We start from the raw sequence: 18,571 nt of genomic DNA, 5'->3' as shown, positions 1-18,571 counted from the left end.
CATTATAAAATATAAAGGTTGAAATAAATTTCTATCAAAGCAGAAATTATTTTTTTTGCATATTTTATTAAAAAAATAAAAGCAGCAGGGGCTGGTGAGTTGGCGCTAGAGGTAAGGTGTCTGCCTTGCAAGCGCTAGCCAAGGAAGGACCGCAGTTCGATCCCCTGGCCAGAGGCAATTTCTGAGCGCTTAGCCAGAAGTAACCCCTGAGCATCAAATGGGTGTGGCCCGAAAAAACAAACAAACAAACAAAAATAAATAAAATAAAATAAAAGCAGGATTAGATGCTTACTATTAAAAGACAATTGAAATGATTGTGTAACTAACTATATATTTATATTTTATAAGTAAATCTTCAAATCTTTAACAGAAGTTAACTTTTTAAAAGTGCACATTTTTTATCATATTATTGTAATCTACAAGTCTCAAAAGAGGCTTAATATGGAAAGGTTGGATTTATGTAACAACAAAAATTTCACTACATTATCAGTAGAATGATTCAAACCCTATAAGACAGAGAGGTTACCTGAGTAGCCCAATTTCTTATATTTGTAGTGGTCAGTTTGCTGCAACATTACTATTACTGTTGCTGTTGCTGCTACTACTATTACCACTACTGTGACTACTGCTACTACTAGCAACATTAGTACTACTATTTCTACTATTGCTGTTATAAATTCTTGATTCTGGATTGTCAGTCACTGTTTAATTACTTTCTATGGATTTTACAATTCTATTCTTTATTTCCTAAATGTGAAGCAGTATTATTTTTCTCATTTTATAAATAAGAAAACTGAAGTACAAATAATATTAAATATATTCAGGACAGTCAAAGGTGTGACTTAATTGGATTAAAAATACAGTCCTGGTGGCCAGAGAGATAGCACAACAGTAGGGCATTTGCCTTGCACGCAGCCGATCCAGGATGGATGGTGATTCAAATCCTGGCATCCCAGGAGCAATTTCTGTTTACAGAGCCAGAAGTAACCCCTGAGCACTGCTGGGTGTGACCCAAAACCAAAACAAACAAACAAAAAATACAGTCCTAATTGTGACTCAGGCCCTTGCCCATTATGTATACTATACTACATGTTTGTTTTTTTGGGGCCACACCTGCAGCACTCAGGGTTATTCCTGGCTTTGTGCTCAAAAATCGCTCCTGGCTCTGGCTCAGAAGACCACATGGGATGCTGTTCTTGGTCAGCAGCGTGCAAGGCAAATGCCCTACTATTGTGTTATCACACTGACCCACTATACAACTTAATTCTATTACAGAAAAGGTAAATCCTATGTAGCTAAATGCTTGCACATAATTTTGGATTTTGTCTCTATTTTCCTGCTCCAACTTTGAGATTTTAATGAATTTCTATGGAATTTTATATTATATTTCCCATATTATCTATATTTATGAATGACATTTGAAACTATCTTTCTATTTGATAAAAAGTTATCAATTGGTGCATTTTATTTACCTACCTATTGAATATATTAGATACATTAAATTACAGCTGTTAATCTCACAGAAATAGAAAAAACATGTAAACATGATATTTTTGATGACTTTTATTTTTAGACTATTACAATGTGTATGTTTCAAGTATAACTACAGCACAACTAATGACAAATTCAAACATTTTGAGCATTCATAGATGTATGAAATTTGTAAAAGTCTATGTAAACAGTATTATTTTATTCATGGCTATGCATTTATTTTGTGAAGCAATTCTTGATCATTGCTGTCAAGATTATAATAAATCACAGACATATAAAAAACTGGTTGCTTCTATAGAGCAATCCCAAATCCAAGCAAATTGTATGGGTGTTCTAATTTAGCTGGCCCACACTTCCTTAATTCCATTAACATTTCTCCAGAATCACTATTTAGAATTGCTTTATTTACATTAGCACTTTCTCATCTTTTTCAAAGAAAGCCATCAAAATTCTATAAAACCATGCTTAACATTTTTGGTTGAGTTTTCAGTAATCTGCATTTATAAATAGCTCACAAATGAGTACTATATTTTGCAAACTATGTAGCAGTCAAAACCAAAAACAATTCTTCCACTTTCATCCAAATTACATATATGGGATTGTGTTTGAATTTGTTTTTGCCGACTTAAATTTAAAGTGTAACAATAAATCTAGATCATTAGGTAAAATAAATTTTATGGTAATATAATTTAAATGTTAGTATGACAATGTCTTCTAAAGGTGATAACACATAAACATTACCAAACAGTTACAGGTACATAAAAAGAAAAGTCTAATTTTACCTTAAGCTTATATTGTACATTAATTAGACTTGATGTCAATTAACTAAATTAATTACTTTGTCCAAATATTATTCTAATTTTGTAAAAATTAACAACAAGAAATCTCTGGAAAACATATATTATATATATATATATTTTAAATCATAATTAACAGTTAACATAAATATATTCAGCATAAATTAGGAGAAAATTTTGAAATTCTTTTTGAAATGCTAAGAAAAAATAACGCCGAGTTGCTAATATTTTCTCTTTTACGTAAGAGTCAGATAATATAAAAACAGTGACAATAAAGCTCACATAAACCTGCTCTCAATATCCCTTTCATACAATATGATATAAATGCAAAATGTATTATACTACTTTAGGTTTAAAATTACAAAAGCAAACTGAATTAACATTTGATATATAAATTTAACATGATGTTCCAAAACCCTTAAAATGGTTATATGTTCCTTAGTTAAATTGTCAAACCTGGTTTAACAGGTATGTGATGAAATGCTCTACATAGTCTATGAAAACACTGCATGGTATCTTTCATATTAAATCAAGTGGCTCAAATGATCCAAGATAACTAAACATAAATATAAAGAATCTTTGGCTCTAGATTAATTTTTATATGAACCTGAGGAAAAATATTTAAAAGTGATTACCTTCCTCATGGGAGTTATAAAATATATAACCATTTTAAAGCATTCTAGAAAATTCTGTGGAGATTTGTTTTTGTCTTTTTATCTGATTATTAAACTTTTCCTCTTTTATATTTTTTGCTTATATGTTGTTTTGGGGCTACACTGGGTATGCTTAGGATTTACTCTGCACTCTGGGATCACTCCTGATAGTTTTAGGGGACCATATAGGATGAACTGTAAAACTGAATCCAAGACAGCCATGTGAAAGGCAACTATCTAATCACTGTATTATTTCTCTGTCTTTCAAACTTTCAATTTCTACTCATACATTTTCATCTCTATAGAATGTTTAAGTTTTTTTCATTTTAACAAAACAAAAATATATACAATTATATAAAATATAAACAAAAGACTTAAAATTTTAATTAAGTACGTAATAAAAATATGTTGCACATTTAATTTTGAAAATGCACATAAGAAATGAATAAAACAATTTTCTACTCCTATAACTCAATTATTTCACATGAATAACTTGACAGAATGCTTCATATTTCTGGGCTAAGCTAATAAAAAGCATTATGGCCATTACTTTAAAAATACTTATTTATTTCTAGGTGCCAAGGATTGAATTCAGGTACTAACGCATGCAAATCTGGTGGTGCTCTACCACTGAGTCTAATCCCCATGTATCATGGTAGCTTCTTTTCAAACCATTGTTAATGAAGACTTATTTAAATTAAATATTAAATTAAAAATTATTTAAAATAAATATTTTTAGAATTATGGGTTGAAGACCAATAAAGCAAAATAAATATGTGATAGGTTTGGTAAATTATAAACTCAGTTCTTTATTGAATGATGTTCTCATTTTAAGATAGCAACATCCTCCTTATTTATATAGATTAATTAATACAAGTCCAAAGAATTACTTGTACAAATTAGTAAAGAAAGTTAGTTGACAGAAAGCAAGTTGGCAAGAATCCCAGTTAAATGCTCTTTCATTTATACTCCACGCAGGTCTTATTTTTTTATTAATATGCCATATATTATGACGTGAAAGCTTACAATAACATTTAGGATGATGCAGTAAATAATATGCCCAAGTTGCTAACTTTGCATGTTATAAAAAGCTCTCTTTATAAGGGAGCAGAGCGGTAGCTTGGAGCTATAAGGTGTTTGCCTTGCCAGCGCTAGCTTAGGACGGACCAACGGCTGTTCGATCCCTGGCGTCCCATAGATCCCATATGGTCACCCAAGCCAAGAGTGATTTCTGAGCACATAGCCAGGAGAAACCCCTGAGCGTTTCCGGGTGTGACCCAAAAAAACAAAAACAAGAAAAAAAAAAAACTCTCTGTGTATTAGGAAGCACTTGTCAAAGGGAACCTTCAACTTTGCTTAGTGCTAAATGATGACTAAACAATACTGCATGAGAAAGCAGAAGAATGTGACACAGCGATTAAGAATTAGTCATTTCTGGTATTCTTTGGGCAGCACATTTCAGTGTGAGATTGTACAAATAATTGTTTTCTTCCATCGCTTTTTCAGTTATATTAATTTTTTTTGAGAACTGTGAAATGTACTTTGACTAATTTTTCATGTTTGTGTGTACAGAAAGCATTAGAAAAAAAGTTGTAAAGCACAATACTCTAAAGGTAAGTTATATCCTGGTTGGTATGAATCAAGACTCAAAGAAAAGCATTTGTTTAAACAAACAGCCAACATATGTTTTCAGTGGTATCTTATAGACATATATGAATTGATTTGGATGCAATGTAGAAGAAACTTAAGCACCTCAAAATATAAAATGACTTCTGTACCTAAATAAGATTCTCATTCCCTAATAAATGTATGTTTTAACTAAACATTCATGATTAACATTCAATCCTTTTCTTTAGGGCATATCATTGTAAATTGAAGACAAAATACTTGCATATTTTTTAGATGTATGCCTGTATGTTTACATGGGAAAAATGAATAGTTATATTCCTGGGAAAGGATAACAAGACTAAAAGAACATTTTTGTGATAGTTCTGATTTATTTAAATCTAATAAAGTAGTCATCTTAGTTTACTGTAATAATCCCTTCCGTGCTATTAGTAAAATTCCTACAGAATTATTTACCAATGCAAAAATAGCCATCTGTGAACACTGCCCATCTTTCCCAGAAAATCAGAGCATATGACTGTACTGACTTTGAAAATATTTTGCTAAAAATAGTTTTGGCATAGACCTCCTTAAAAAGAGTCTTATTGACACAAATATATCACCTTCTCAGTTTGTAAACAATTTATTAAAAATTGAGCTCTATTTTTCACTTTCCTTGCCATCTTTACCTTTATTTTCCTTTTCTGTTTTATCTTTTTCATATTTCTCTTTGTCTGGCTTTGTTACACTATCATATGAAGGTGGAGAGGTGGTTGATGGCGTTGCATCTGTTTTTTCTGGACTTGAATTCTCATTAACATTACCAAAAACTAGATCTTCTTTATTGGGCAAATCATCATCTCTTTCTCCATCTTTTATGTATATACTTGATATATTTTTTACATTTTTCCTCAAGCGGTAATGTCTATAAGCACGTTGAATGATAATGGCAGACACATCCTCTTGCTTTCGTTTTAGCGTTGTTGTGATGGGTTCATAAGATACTTTAGAAGGATTTGCAGACATGAACCTTTCTTCCATCTGTGAACGTAGAGAATCCATCTCTCCACCTTCACCCAAAACACGCTTTGTAAAAGCAAATAAGATGTCAAGGCAATGGATCCTATCGCCACTAACCATAGGCAGATCCATAGCAATGAGTTGGACTTTATTTGGTTTTGCTATAAGAAGAGGAGGATCCAGGGCAGCTGCAAAATCAGAGAGTTTACTATATTCAATGAACTGGGTGGCATCGGGATCAAACTTCTCCCAAACCTCGTAGAACATCTCAAAGTCATCCTCGCTCAGGGGTTCAGTACTTTCTTCAGTAGCCACACTGAAGTTCTCCAGGATGACAGCGATGTACATGTTCACCACAACCAGGAATGAGATGATAATGTAACTGACAAAATAGAATATACCAACAGATGGGTTTCCACAGTCTCCTTCAACTGAACTTCCGGGATGATATTTTTTGGGGTCACAGTCGGGTGGTGCGCTGTTGAGAATAGGTGCTAGCAATCCATCCCAGCCAGCGGAGGTGGTAATCTGAAACAGGCAGATCATGCTATTGCCAAAGGTTTCAAAGTTGAACATGTCATTAATACCAGCTTCCTTTTTAACATAGGCAAAATTGGACATTCCAAAGATGGCGTAGATGAACATGACCAGGAAGAGCAGGAGGCCGATGTTAAACAGGGCAGGGAGGGACATCATCAGGGCAAAGAGCAGAGTGCGGATCCCCTTGGCCCCTTTGATCAGACGCAAGATTCGACCAATCCTGGCGAGACGGATGACTCGGAATAAGGTAGGAGATACAAAATACCTTTCTATCAATTCAGCTAGAAACGTGCCTGGGGAGGAAGAAAAGAACAAAAGGAAGTATTTAAATAGCCTTCCTTCAGAGAATCGTGGTTCTAATTTTATCTACCATCTTTTATGTTTGGGAAAGGGCTGTCATTGTCATTTTTGCAATAAATTTCGTAAAAAAAGAACTGAGCAATTGCAAAAGAAGATTATTAGAATCATTATTGTGACATTCCTCCTCCACTACAAAAATTTTTGTTTGTTTTGCTTCATTTTGTTTCTGTTTTGGGGTTACACCCAGCGGTTTTCAGGGTTTAATCCTGGCTGGCTTGTGGGGATCATTTGTGGTGCAAAGGATCAGACCTGCTCAACTGTGCAAAGCAAACACTCTATCCACTGAACACCTCTATCCTTTAAAAAAACTTTTTACAATGATTTTTCAAAGTTTTTATTTCATTACTGTGTTTTAACCCTCCACAATATTTTTGTTTGTTTGTTTTTGGGTCACACCTGGTGATGCTCAGGGGTTACTCCTGGCTCCGCTCTCAGAAATCGCCCCTGGCAGGCTCCGGGGACCATTTGGGATGCCATGATTTGAACCACCGTTGGTCCGGGGTTGGCCGCTTGCAAGGCAAATGCCCTACTGCTGTGCTATCTCTCCGGCCCCCACAATATTTTTTTAATGACAAGGATATTACCTATTCATGTAGAAAATTCAAACAATAGCATACCCTTAAAAAGGAAGTATTTGTCACCTCAAATACCAACAAACATAATAATTGTTAATATTTGTTGACTAGTATTCCAGACATTTAAATTTAAATATATCCAAAGATTAAACATGTAATTGTTTTTTGCAATGTTTTAGTCATTTAATATTATGACAATGATCTAGTTCATAAAAATTATAGCAAAGGAAATTCTTATAGGAATTTTGTTAACTTTTCTACACTTTTTGGCTAAGATGAATATCCAGGTAGATGTCCTCTACACCATCCCTGTTTAATGAAGATTTTTATAAAATAAATAATTGAAAATTAGGTCAAACAGTATATTTAAATTTCTTTATAAATTGCCAAACCTAGATTCTGAAACTTTAAATAAAGTGGTAGAACTAAATATATTCACATTTTTATACTCACAGTATAGCGATTTGTCTTCATAGTGTTAGCATTTTTTTAATTGGGTGCATGTTTTGTATATATGTATGTGCATGTTTTTGTTGGCTATTTTTTGTTTGTTTTTGGTTTTTGGGCCACACCGGTGATGCTCAGGGGTTACTCCTGCTATGCACTCAGAAACTGCTCCTGAGTTGGGGGACCATCTGGGAGACCTGGGGGATTGAACTGCGGTCGGTCCTAGGCTAGCGCGGGCAAGATAGAGGCCTTACCACTGTGCCACCATTCCAGCCCCAATGTGTTGGCTATTTTTTAACTTTTTTATTTTTAATCAATGAGTTCCCTTGCCAGTTATTTTAGGGGGGAAGTTTTGATTTTCTTATTGATAGAGAAGCAATTTTTTGTAAGAAGTACTACGTTGTCAGCCTCAAGTATTGCATAAAAAATTTCCATGTGTTTTATATATCTTTTAATTTTTGGAATTAATGAACTTTATATGATATAATATTTTTTTATTTTTATAATCAGTAATAGCTATTAATTTTTAAGTGAGTGTCATGACTAAAATTATTCAAGTTCATAATTAAAATTCTATATTTACAATAATCTACTTTTCTAATTTAATCTATGATTCATGAGACTATCTTACAGAGAAAATTATTATTCTTTATATATTGAAATTTAATTTGGGATTATCTATTTGACTCTAGTAAAATTTTCTAAACACTGCTTTACTCATCCAGGTTACAATGAATTGTCTTAACACTAAGCAAAGTAAGCAATTTTGTTTTGATGTTTCTTCCAAATAAATTCGATTTAAATCGTCTATTATTTTAATCAAACAAAGTAAACCATTTTGTTTTGATGTTTCTTCCAAATAAATTCGATTTAAATCGTCTATTACGTTAATCAAACAAAATCACTGATATTTTCTATGGATTAAAATCGAATTTGTAGATGTACTTAGCCATGGTCTTATGAGAGCTGTTTTTATCCACATTACAAGAAAATTATTTAATTACTTAAGTTTCTCCTATGGCCTAATTTTCTCATAAATGGTTTAAATATTTATTACGAATACTATTTTTCTTTAAGCATATTTTCTAAATTTGTACACATAAAATAGGTATCAATCATGGTCTATGTAATTTAAAATATAAACTTTTGAATTCTTCATCAGTTTCAGTTTTTCAATTTTCAATTGGTTCTCTTCATTTTTAATGATTTCTCCAATATAATCAGCAATTCTCATTTTTATTTAAAGATACAGCTTTTTTTCTTTATATTGAATTATATTATCCAAATTGTTAAAAAATGATAGGTGTTATAGTGATATTTTTCTTATTTCTAACTTAAAAGGAATGATTTCACCATTATGCTTGGTATTACTGTGAAATTTCTAAGTAAATTTTAATTCATTTCCTTTTCTTTCATTACGATCTTTTGGGGGAGGTCATACCCAGAGCTGCCCAGAGCTTACTCATGCTCTGTGCTTAGGAATTACTCCTGATTGGGCCCAGGGAAACTTAAGTAGTGCTATAGAGTGAACCTATATCTACAGTGTGCATGGCAAACATCTTTCCGACCTCTGTACTATCATTCTAGCCCTAATTTATTTTCTTTTTTTTTTTTTTTTTTTTTTTTTTTTTTTTTGTCAGAGAATTTATGTAATTTATTTCCTGTTCTGTAATTTAATATTCGTTAGTAGACTCAGTAGACACAATCAAGATTTTATTCTGTAATTTAACGATTGAGTCATTCTAGTGCCTCCAGATTTGGTCATATATATATATATATATATATATATATATATATATATATATATATTTTTTTTTTTTTTAATTTATTTTTTTTTTAATTTTTTTTTATTTAAACACCTTGATTACATACATGATTGTGTTTGGGTTTCAGTCATAAAAGGAACACCACCCATCACCAGCGCAACATTCCCATCACCCAAGTCCCAAATCACCCTCCTCCCCACCCAACCCCCGCCTGTACCCTAAACAGGCTCTACATTTCCCTCATACATTCTCAATATTAGGACAGTTCAAAATGTAGTTATTTCTCTAACTAAACTCATCACTCTTTGTGGTGAGCTTCCTGAGGTGAGCTGGAACTTCCAGCTCTTTTCTCTTTTGTGTCTGAAAATTATTATTACAAGGGTGTCTTTCATTTTTCTTAAAACCCATAGATGAGTGAGACCATTCTGCGTTTTTCTCTCTCTCTCTGACTTATTTCACTCAGCATAATAGATTCCATGTACATCCATGTATAGGAAAATTTCATGACTTCATCTCTCCTGACAGCTGCATAATATTCCATTGTGTATATGTACCACAGTTTCTTTAGCCATTCGTCTGTTGAAGGGCATCTTGGTTGTTTCCAGAGTCTTGCTATGGTAAATAGAGCTGCAATGAATATAGGTGTAAGGAAGGGGTTTTTGTATTGTATTTTTGTGTTCCTAGGGTATATTCCTAGGAGTGGTATAGCTGGATCGTATGGGAGCTCGATTTCCAGTTTTTGGAGGAATCTCCATATCGCTTTCCATAAAGGTTGAACTAGACAGCATTCCCACCAGCAGTGGATAAGAGTTCCTTTCTCTCCACATCCCCGCCAACACTGTTTATTCTCATTCTTTGTGATGTGTGCCATTCTCTGGGGTGTGAGGTGGTATCTCATCGTTGTTTTGATTTGCATCTCCCTGATGATTAGTGATGTGGAACATTTTTTCATGTGTCTTTTGGCCATGCGTATTTCTTCTTTGTCAAAGTGTCTGTTCATTTCTTCTCCCCATTTTTTGATGGGGTTAGATGTTTTTTTCTTGTAAAGTTCTGTCAGTGCCTTGTATATTTTGGAGATTAGCCCCTTATCTGATGGGTATTGGGTGAATAGTTTCTCCCACTCAGTGGGTGGCTCTTGTATCCTGGGCACTATTTCCTTTGAGGTGCAGAAGCTTCTCAGCTTAATATATTCCCATCTGTTAATCTCTGCTTTCACTTGCTTGGAGAGTGCAGTTTCCTCCTTGAAGATGCCTGTAATGTCCTGTAGTGTTTTGCCTATGTGCTGTTCTATATATCTTATGGTTTTGGGGCTGATATCGAGGTCTTTAATCCATTTGGATTTTACCTTTGTACATGATGTTAGCTGGGGGTCTAAGTTTAATTTTTTGCAAGTGGCTATCCAATTGTGCCAACACCACTTATTGAAGAGGCTTTCCCTGCTCCATTTAGGATTTCCTGCTCCTTTATCAAAAATTAGATGGTTGTACGTCTGGGGAACATTTTCTGAGTATTCAAGCCTATTCCACTGATCTGAGGACCTATCCTTATTCCAATACCATGCTGTTTTGATAACTGTTGCTTTGTAGTACAGTTTAAAGTTGGGAAAAGTAATTCCTCCCATATTCTTTTTCCCAATGATTGCTTTAGCTATTCGAGGGTGTTTATTGTTCCAAATGAATTTCAAAAGTGTCTGATCCACTTCTTTGAAGAATGTCATGGGTATCTTTAGAGGGATGGCATTAAATCTGTATAATGCCTTGGGGAGTATTGACATTTTGATGATGTTAATCCTGCCAATCCATGAGCAGGGTATGTGTTTCCATTTCCGTGTGTCCTCTCTTATTTCTTGGAGCAGAGTTTTATAGTTTTCTTTGTATAGGTCCTTCACATATTTAGTCAAGTTGATTCCAAGATATTTGAGTTTGTGTGGTACTATTGTGAATGGGGTTGTTTTCTTAATGTCCATTTCTTCTTTATTACTGTTGGTGTATAGAAAGGCCATTGATTTTTGTGTGTTAATTTTGTAGCCTGCCACCTTGCTATATGAGTCTATTGTTTCTAGAAGCTTTTTGATAGAGTCTTTAGGGTTTTCTAAGTAGAGTATCATGTCATCTGCAAACAGTGAGAGCTTGACTTCTTCCTTTCCTATCTGGATTCCCTTGATATCCTTTTCTTGCCTAATCGCTATAGCAAGTACTTCCAGTGCTATGTTGAATAGGAGTGGTGAGAGAGGACAGCCTTGTCTTGTGCCAGAATTTAGAGGGAAGGCTTTCAGTTTTTCTCCATTGAGGATAATATTTGCCACTGGCTTGTGGTAGATGGCCTTCACTATATTGAGAAAGGTTCCCTCCATTCCCATCTTGCTGAGAGTTTTGATCAAGAATGGGTGTTGGACCTTATCAAATGCTTTCTCTGCATCTATTGATATGATCATGTGGTTTTTATTTTTCTTGTTATTGATGTTGTGTATTATGTTGATAGATTTACGGATGTTAAACCAGCCTTGCATTCCTGGGATGAAACCTACTTGATCGTAGTGGATGATCTTCTTAATGAGGCATTGAATCCTATTTGCCAGGATTTTGTTGAGGATCTTTGCATCTGCATTCATCAGTGATATTGGTCTGTAATTTTCTTTTTTGGTAGCGTCTCTGTCTGGTTTAGGTATCAAGGTGATGTTGGCTTCATAAAAGCTATTTGGAAGTGTTTCTGTTTGTTCAATTTCATGAAAGAGTCTTGCCAAGATTGGCAGTAGTTCCTCTTGGAAAGTTTGATAGAATTCATTAGTGAATCCATCTGGACCTGGGCTTTTGTTTTTCGGCAGACATTTGATTACTGTTTTAATTTCATCAATGGTGATGGGGGTGTTTAGATATGCTACATCCTCTTCCTTCAACCGTGGAAGATTATAAGAGTCCAAGAATTTATCCATTTCTTCCAGGTTCTCATTTTTAGTGGCGTAGAGTTTTTCAAAGTAGTTTCTGATTACCCTTTGAATCTCTGTCATATCAGTAGTGATCTCTCCTTTTTCATTCCTGATACGAGTTATCAAGTTTCTCTCTCTCTCTTTCTTTGTTAGGTTTGCCAGTGGTCTATCAATCTTGTTTATTTTTTCAAAGAACCAACTTCTGCTTTCGTTGATCTTTCGGATTGTTTTTTGAGTTTCCACTTCGTTGATTTCTGCTCTCAGCTTTGTTATTTCCTTCTGTCTTCCTGTTCTTGGGTCCTTTTGTTGAGCATTTTCTAGTTCTATTAGCTGTGTCATTAAGCTACTCAGGTAAGCTCCTTCTTCCTTCCTGATGTGTGCTTGCAAAGCTATAAATTTTCCTCTCAGTACTGCTTTTGCTGTGTCCCATAAGTTCTGAGAGTTTGTGTCTTTATTGTCATTTGTTTCCAGGAACCTTTTTATTTCCTCCTTGATTTCATCTCGGACCCACTGGTTATTGAGCATGAGGCTGTTTAACTTCCAGGTGTTAAAGTGTTTCTTCTGAGTCCCTTTGGAGTTCACAAATAATTTCAGAGCCTTGTGGTCAGCGAAGGTAGTCTGCAAAATTTCTATCCTCTTGATCTTATGGAGGTATGTTTTATGTGCCAGCATGTAGTCTATCCTGGAGAATGTCCCATGTACATTGGAGAAGAATGTGTATCCAGGTTTCTGGGGATGGAGTGTCCTATATATATCCACTAGGCCTCTTTCTTCCATTTCTCTCCTCAGGTCTAGTATATTCTTGTTGGGTTTCAGTCTGGTTGACCTGTCCAGTGTTGACAAAGCCGTGTTTAGGTCCCCCACAATTATTGTGTTGTTGTTGATATTATTTTTCAGATTTGTCAGCAGTTGTATTAAATATTTTGCTGGCCCCTCATTCGGTGCATATATGTTTAGGAGAGTGAATTCTTCCTGCTCTACGTACCCCTTGATTAAAATAAAATGTCCGTCTTTGTCCCTTACAACCTTCCTGAGTATAAAGTTTGCATTATCTGATATTAGTATGGCCACTCCAGCTTTTTTATGGGTGTTGTTTGCTTGGATAACTTTTCTCCAGCCTTTTATTTTGAGTCTATGTTTGTTCTGACTATTCAGGTGCGTTTCTTGTAGGCAGCAGAAGGTTGGATTGAGTTTTTTGATCCATTTAGCCACTCTGTGTCTCTTAACTGGTGCATTTAGTCCATTGACGTTGAGAGAAAGAATTGTCCTGGGATTTAACGCCATCTTTATTTCAAAATTTGGTGTGTCTTTTGGGTAGTCTTGTCTTAGATTAGGTCTTTCAGTTTTTCTCTTAAGACTGGTTTTGTGTCTGTGAAGTTTCTGAGCTGTTTTTTGTCTGTGAAACCATGTATTCTTCCATCAAACCGGAAAGTGAGTTTTGCTGGGTATAGTATTCTGGGTGAAGCATTCATTTCATTCAGTCTTGTCACAATATCCCACCACTGCTTTCTGGCATTGAGCGTTTCTGGTGACAGGTCTGCTGTAAATCTCAGGGAAGCTTGCTTGAACATGATTTCCCCTTTTGATCTTGCTGTTTTCAGAATTCTGTCTCTATCTGTGGGATTTGTCATTGTGACTAGGATGTGTCTTGGGGTGGTTTTTCTGGGGTCTCTTTTGGTTGGTACTCTTCGGGCATGCAGGATTTGATCACATATATTCTTTAGCTCTGGAAGTTTCTCTTTAATGATGTTCTTGACCATTGATTCTTCCTGGAAATTTTCTTCCTGGGTCTCTGGGACTCCAATGATTCTTAAGTTGTTTCTGTTGATCTTATCATAGACTTCTATTTTCGTCTGTTCCCATTCTTTGACTAATTTTTCCATTGTCTGCTCATTTGCTTTAAGTTTTTTGTCCAATCTCTCCTGCTGTATGGAATTGTTATGTATCTCATCTTCCACAGCACCAAGTCTATTCTCAGCTTCTGATACCCTGTCCCAGAGCTTATCCATTTTGTCATTCACTTCGTTTACTGAGTTTTTCAGGCCTGTTAGTTGACATGTTATTTCAGTTTGGAGTTTTGTCATTTCTGCCTTCATATTTTCTTGGTTCTTATTAGTGTTCTGTTCAACTCGATCCATGGTTTCTTGGAGTCTGTTGAGCACCTTCCATATTGCTAGTCTAAAGTCCTTATCTGAGAGGTTGATTAGTTGTTCAGTCATTATCTGGTCCTCAGAATTGTCATCTTCATTCTCTATGTCTGATGCTGGCCTGCGCTGTTTCCCCATTGTCACATTTGTATTGTGGGTTTTTCTACGTGTTGTAGTGGTATTCATTGTCTATATGATGTAGGCAGCACACTCCTCTGGCTCCTCCCTTTCTGGATGGGCTGACTTGCCTCTAAGGGAGGGGAGTCCTCCGTGGATGAAGCCTCACACTGGGTCAAATCTTAGGCCCGAGCATGTAACAGAGAAGACAGTCCAGAGAGAAATGTTTGCTTCTGTGATATAGCGCCGTTCTTAGTGTAATTTTTCCTTCTTGTTGCAATGGAGTTCTTTCCTTAGAAAGAGTGCACGGCCGCGTAGCGAAGCGGAGCGGCCGTGCTCCTCTGAGCCTCTTTTTGCCCCACTCGCAAGAGTTTCACGCAAGAGGACAGTAGACAGACATAGACAGGTCACACTCACAGTCTTTCACAGCTGAGCCCCACTGGGCCGGTGTACTTTCGCGGATTTTCCCCGCCTGGTGTCACACACAGGGAGCCAGCTTTTGCAAAGGATAGCCGGTTTTTATGCTCTGAAGTCCCTCCCTGAAAATGGCGTCTGGGCGAGCGAGGTTTCTGGAGGCTCTTTTTGCCCCACTCGCAAGAGTTTCACGCAAGAGGACAGTAGACAGACATAGACAGGTCACACTCACAGTCTTTCACAGCTGAGCCCCACTGGGCCGGTGTACTTTCGCGGATTTTCCCCGCCTGGTGTCACACACAGGGAGCCAGCTTTTGCAAAGGATAGCCGGTTTTTATGCTCTGAAGTCCCTCCCTGAAAATGGCGTCTGGGCGAGCGAGGTTTCTGGAGGCTCTTTTTGCCCCACTCGCAAGAGTTTCACGCAAGAGGACAGTAGACAGACATAGACAGGTCACACTCACAGTCTTTCACAGCTGAGCCCCACTGGGCCGGTGTACTTTCGCGGATTTTCCCCGCCTGGTGTCACACACAGGGAGCCAGCTTTTGCAAAGGATAGCCGGTTTTTATGCTCTGAAGTCCCTCCCTGAAAATGGCGTCTGGGCGAGCGAGGTTTCTGGAGGCTCTTTTTGCCCCACTCGCAAGAGTTTCACGCAAGAGGACAGTAGACAGACATAGACAGGTCACACTCACAGTCTTTCACAGCTGAGCCCCACTGGGCCGGTGTACTTTCGCGGATTTTCCCCGCCTGGTGTCACACACAGGGAGCCAGCTTTTGCAAAGGATAGCCGGTTTTTATGCTCTGAAGTCCCTCCCTCAATTTATTTTCTTATATCTTACCTTTAATGTCTCCTCTCATGATATTTCTTTTTATAACATGATATTATAGCCCACTGTAAATTATATAGAACTTGATGATATAATTTTGTTTAAATAATATAGTTATAAAATTTTTAAATAATATAGTTCTATTTTTCCTGGTATATCTGTTTTATTATATATTTTCATTTACATTAAGTAATTTCCACAATTCCTTCCTTTCCCATCTAACACTTATAATTCTACATATAAGTCAATCTTAAGATATAAGGCATGTATGGATGAATTTTAAGAGGGATGATAGGAAAACAATTCAAAATTTATTTATTGGTATTTTACAAATGTAACTGGGTTCATTGAGAAATGACTGTATTTTAGAGACCAGTCATATCAGTCATAAGAAATAGCACTACCAATTATTTGACCTCTTAACTTCAGGAAGAATTTTCAGAAAGTTGCCAGTATTTTAGCTATTGGTATTAGTAATCAAATGAAATTCCCATGTGTGGTAAATATGGAGCAATTTCAGATTCTGCAACTGCATATACATACAGGTTGCTGCCTTTGTGAAAGTGAATTTAGTTATCAAATATCAAGGAGCAGTAGGTTTTTGCATCAGATAAAAACACTTGATTTTGGAGGATTTAATGCACACTCAGAAATCGTAATAGAGGGGTTTAGTTTTCATTTTGATATCTCTTTATTTGCTCATATTAATAATTTTGTCAAAATTAATTTTATGATTAAGAATTCATGACATTCATCATGTATGGGGATTACCTATATACTCGAATATAAACCGACCTGACTATAAGCTGACCACCTCTAATTTTACCCTAAAAACTGGGAAAACTTAGTTACTCGAGTAAAAACCGAGGTGGAAAATGCAGCACCCACTTTTAAGTTTCAAAAATAAAAATATATACCCCAAATGATTACAATAATTGAGCAATCAGTAAATAAATAAATAATTACATTTACAAGACATGATTGTTTGATATACTATATACCATTAACATACCACGTTAACTCAAAGTATTCAATGGCAACTTTAATAAAGTGAATAAACCATTTAAGACAGTAAAGCATTGTAAGTAAATGGTTAAAAATCCTGAATCCTTATACTCCCAAACCCTTGATTATAAGGATTCAGGATTTATAAACATTTATTTACCCGATTTACTGCCTTAAATGTGTTTTTCACTTAATTAAATGTGCCATTGAATATTGTGGGTTAAATAGTTGAGTGGCATCCAATTCAGTTCAGCTGCCTACCTCTTCAGCTTAGCCAGGACTAGTGAACTGAGCAGAAGCACCGCCCCCTCCAGCAGACGGCAGAAGACGACTGGAGATTATGTGCATTTGATTTGGTGCGCCCGCACCTAATCAAATGACCTGTATGGCACGAGTATAAGCTGAGTTTGCGTTTTAGGCACAAATTTGTGCCGGAAAAACTCGGCTTATAATCTAATATATACAGTAGTTTAATTCTGGGAGATTGAAGAGTTAAGTCTAGAGGCATCTGCTTTGCAGGTGACTGACCCCATTATATTTTTAGTACTACAAATGGTCCCCTGAGCACTGTGAAGAACGATCAGAAATGACCCTAGAGCACTAATGAAAATGTACCCTCAATAAATTAATTAACTAGTATAAAAATAAAATAAAATTGTTTCAAATTAAAACTGGTTAACTAAAATGATCTTACCTACAATAGAGAGAATCACAACCACAAAATCAAAAATGTTCCATCCTACAGTGAAGTAGTAGTGTCTGAGGGAGATCAACTTCAGCACACATTCACCAGAAAAAAGGATAACGAAAACTACATTTATCCAGTATAAAACATCAGTCATTTCATCACTTTGTCCTTCTTTTTCAACCATCATGGTTACCATGTTGAGGCAGATAAGAGCCATTATGGCAATATCAAAAACTTGGTTTGTTACTAGGTCAAATATGCATCCTTGGAATTTGTTCTGCAAAATGAAAAAGAAAGAAAGAAATGGTGTTTAATTCTCCATATATTATCCACAAATGATCACATTATTAAAAAAAATGGGTCTTTCAAAAGCTAGTACAAACAATCTCTGCTTATACAACCTTTTTTCCATATAAAAATTAATAATGGGGGACTAGAGTGATTAGTACATTGGTTTGCCATGCATGCAACCAACCAACCAGGGATCAATCCCCTGCACTCCATATGATCCTCCTGACAACTCTGAGCTTTGCTAGATGAAGCAAAACAAACAAACAAACAAACATCAAATTAACAATGGGTTAAATATAAGAAGAAGTAAATACAAATTCTTATTGAAATTATTGACCTTAAATATGTCAGACTAGGGTGGAGGAGGAAGGGGGTGAAGAGGGCATTGGTGGTGGGAATGTTGCACTGGTGATGGGGGGGTGTTCTTTTTTATTATTGAAACCCAACTAAAAACATGTTTGTAATCACGGTATTTATAAAGATATTAATTAAAAATGTCAGGCTAATTAGTCTTCAGTTATAAATATATTCTTTGATTTAAAAACTATCCACCCCCTATATAATTATGTAAATGTCATCAATGTAAATTGTTATGATTACAATGAATATTTTACTAAGAAAATCTCAGCTATATTACCTCACTACTTTTCAATATATGAAGTGTTATTTTTATACATTTATACTTTATCATATTTTAATTTGTAAACTGCAATTTTTAAATATTTAAAATATTTTAAGATATTATACTATCTCATGTATAGAATATATATTTTCATACGTATCCATATTTTATATCTCCTTACTTGTCAATCCACTGCATATAAATAACTTTTAGGTAACATAATCTTTTTTCAAAATTCCTCTAATAGTTTCATAAAGAAGTTTTAAGGTGCTGTTATCAAGA

The 18,571-nt window shown here is 35.3% G+C and overlaps 1 protein-coding gene and 1 long non-coding RNA gene across 2 annotated transcripts in view; one reads left to right on the top strand and one right to left on the bottom strand.

Moving 5' to 3' along the window:
- The window catches only part of LOC126009171 (uncharacterized), a 111,045-nt gene that overhangs the window by 50,464 nt on the left and 42,010 nt on the right, over window positions 1–18,571 (top strand). Inside the window, exon 2 of the long non-coding RNA XR_007495884.1 lies at window positions 6,174–6,353. This is a non-coding gene — a long non-coding RNA (uncharacterized LOC126009171). The remainder of the gene's footprint in view (window positions 1–6,173; window positions 6,354–18,571) is intronic.
- Window positions 4,982–18,571, bottom strand: part of SCN9A (sodium voltage-gated channel alpha subunit 9) — a 183,234-nt gene continuing 169,644 nt past the window's right edge. The window contains exons 26-27 of the mRNA XM_049773376.1: window positions 17,383–17,653; window positions 4,982–6,399 (exon numbers count right to left, since the gene is read on the bottom strand). Of these exons, the coding sequence (XP_049629333.1) occupies window positions 5,207–6,399; window positions 17,383–17,653 (1,464 nt within the window). The 3' untranslated portion in view covers window positions 4,982–5,206. The remainder of the gene's footprint in view (window positions 6,400–17,382; window positions 17,654–18,571) is intronic.

Source organism: Suncus etruscus, chromosome 5, assembly GCF_024139225.1.
Source record: "Suncus etruscus isolate mSunEtr1 chromosome 5, mSunEtr1.pri.cur, whole genome shotgun sequence".
NCBI lineage: Eukaryota > Metazoa > Chordata > Mammalia > Eulipotyphla > Soricidae > Suncus > Suncus etruscus.
This window is presented reverse-complemented; position numbering and strand designations above follow the sequence as displayed.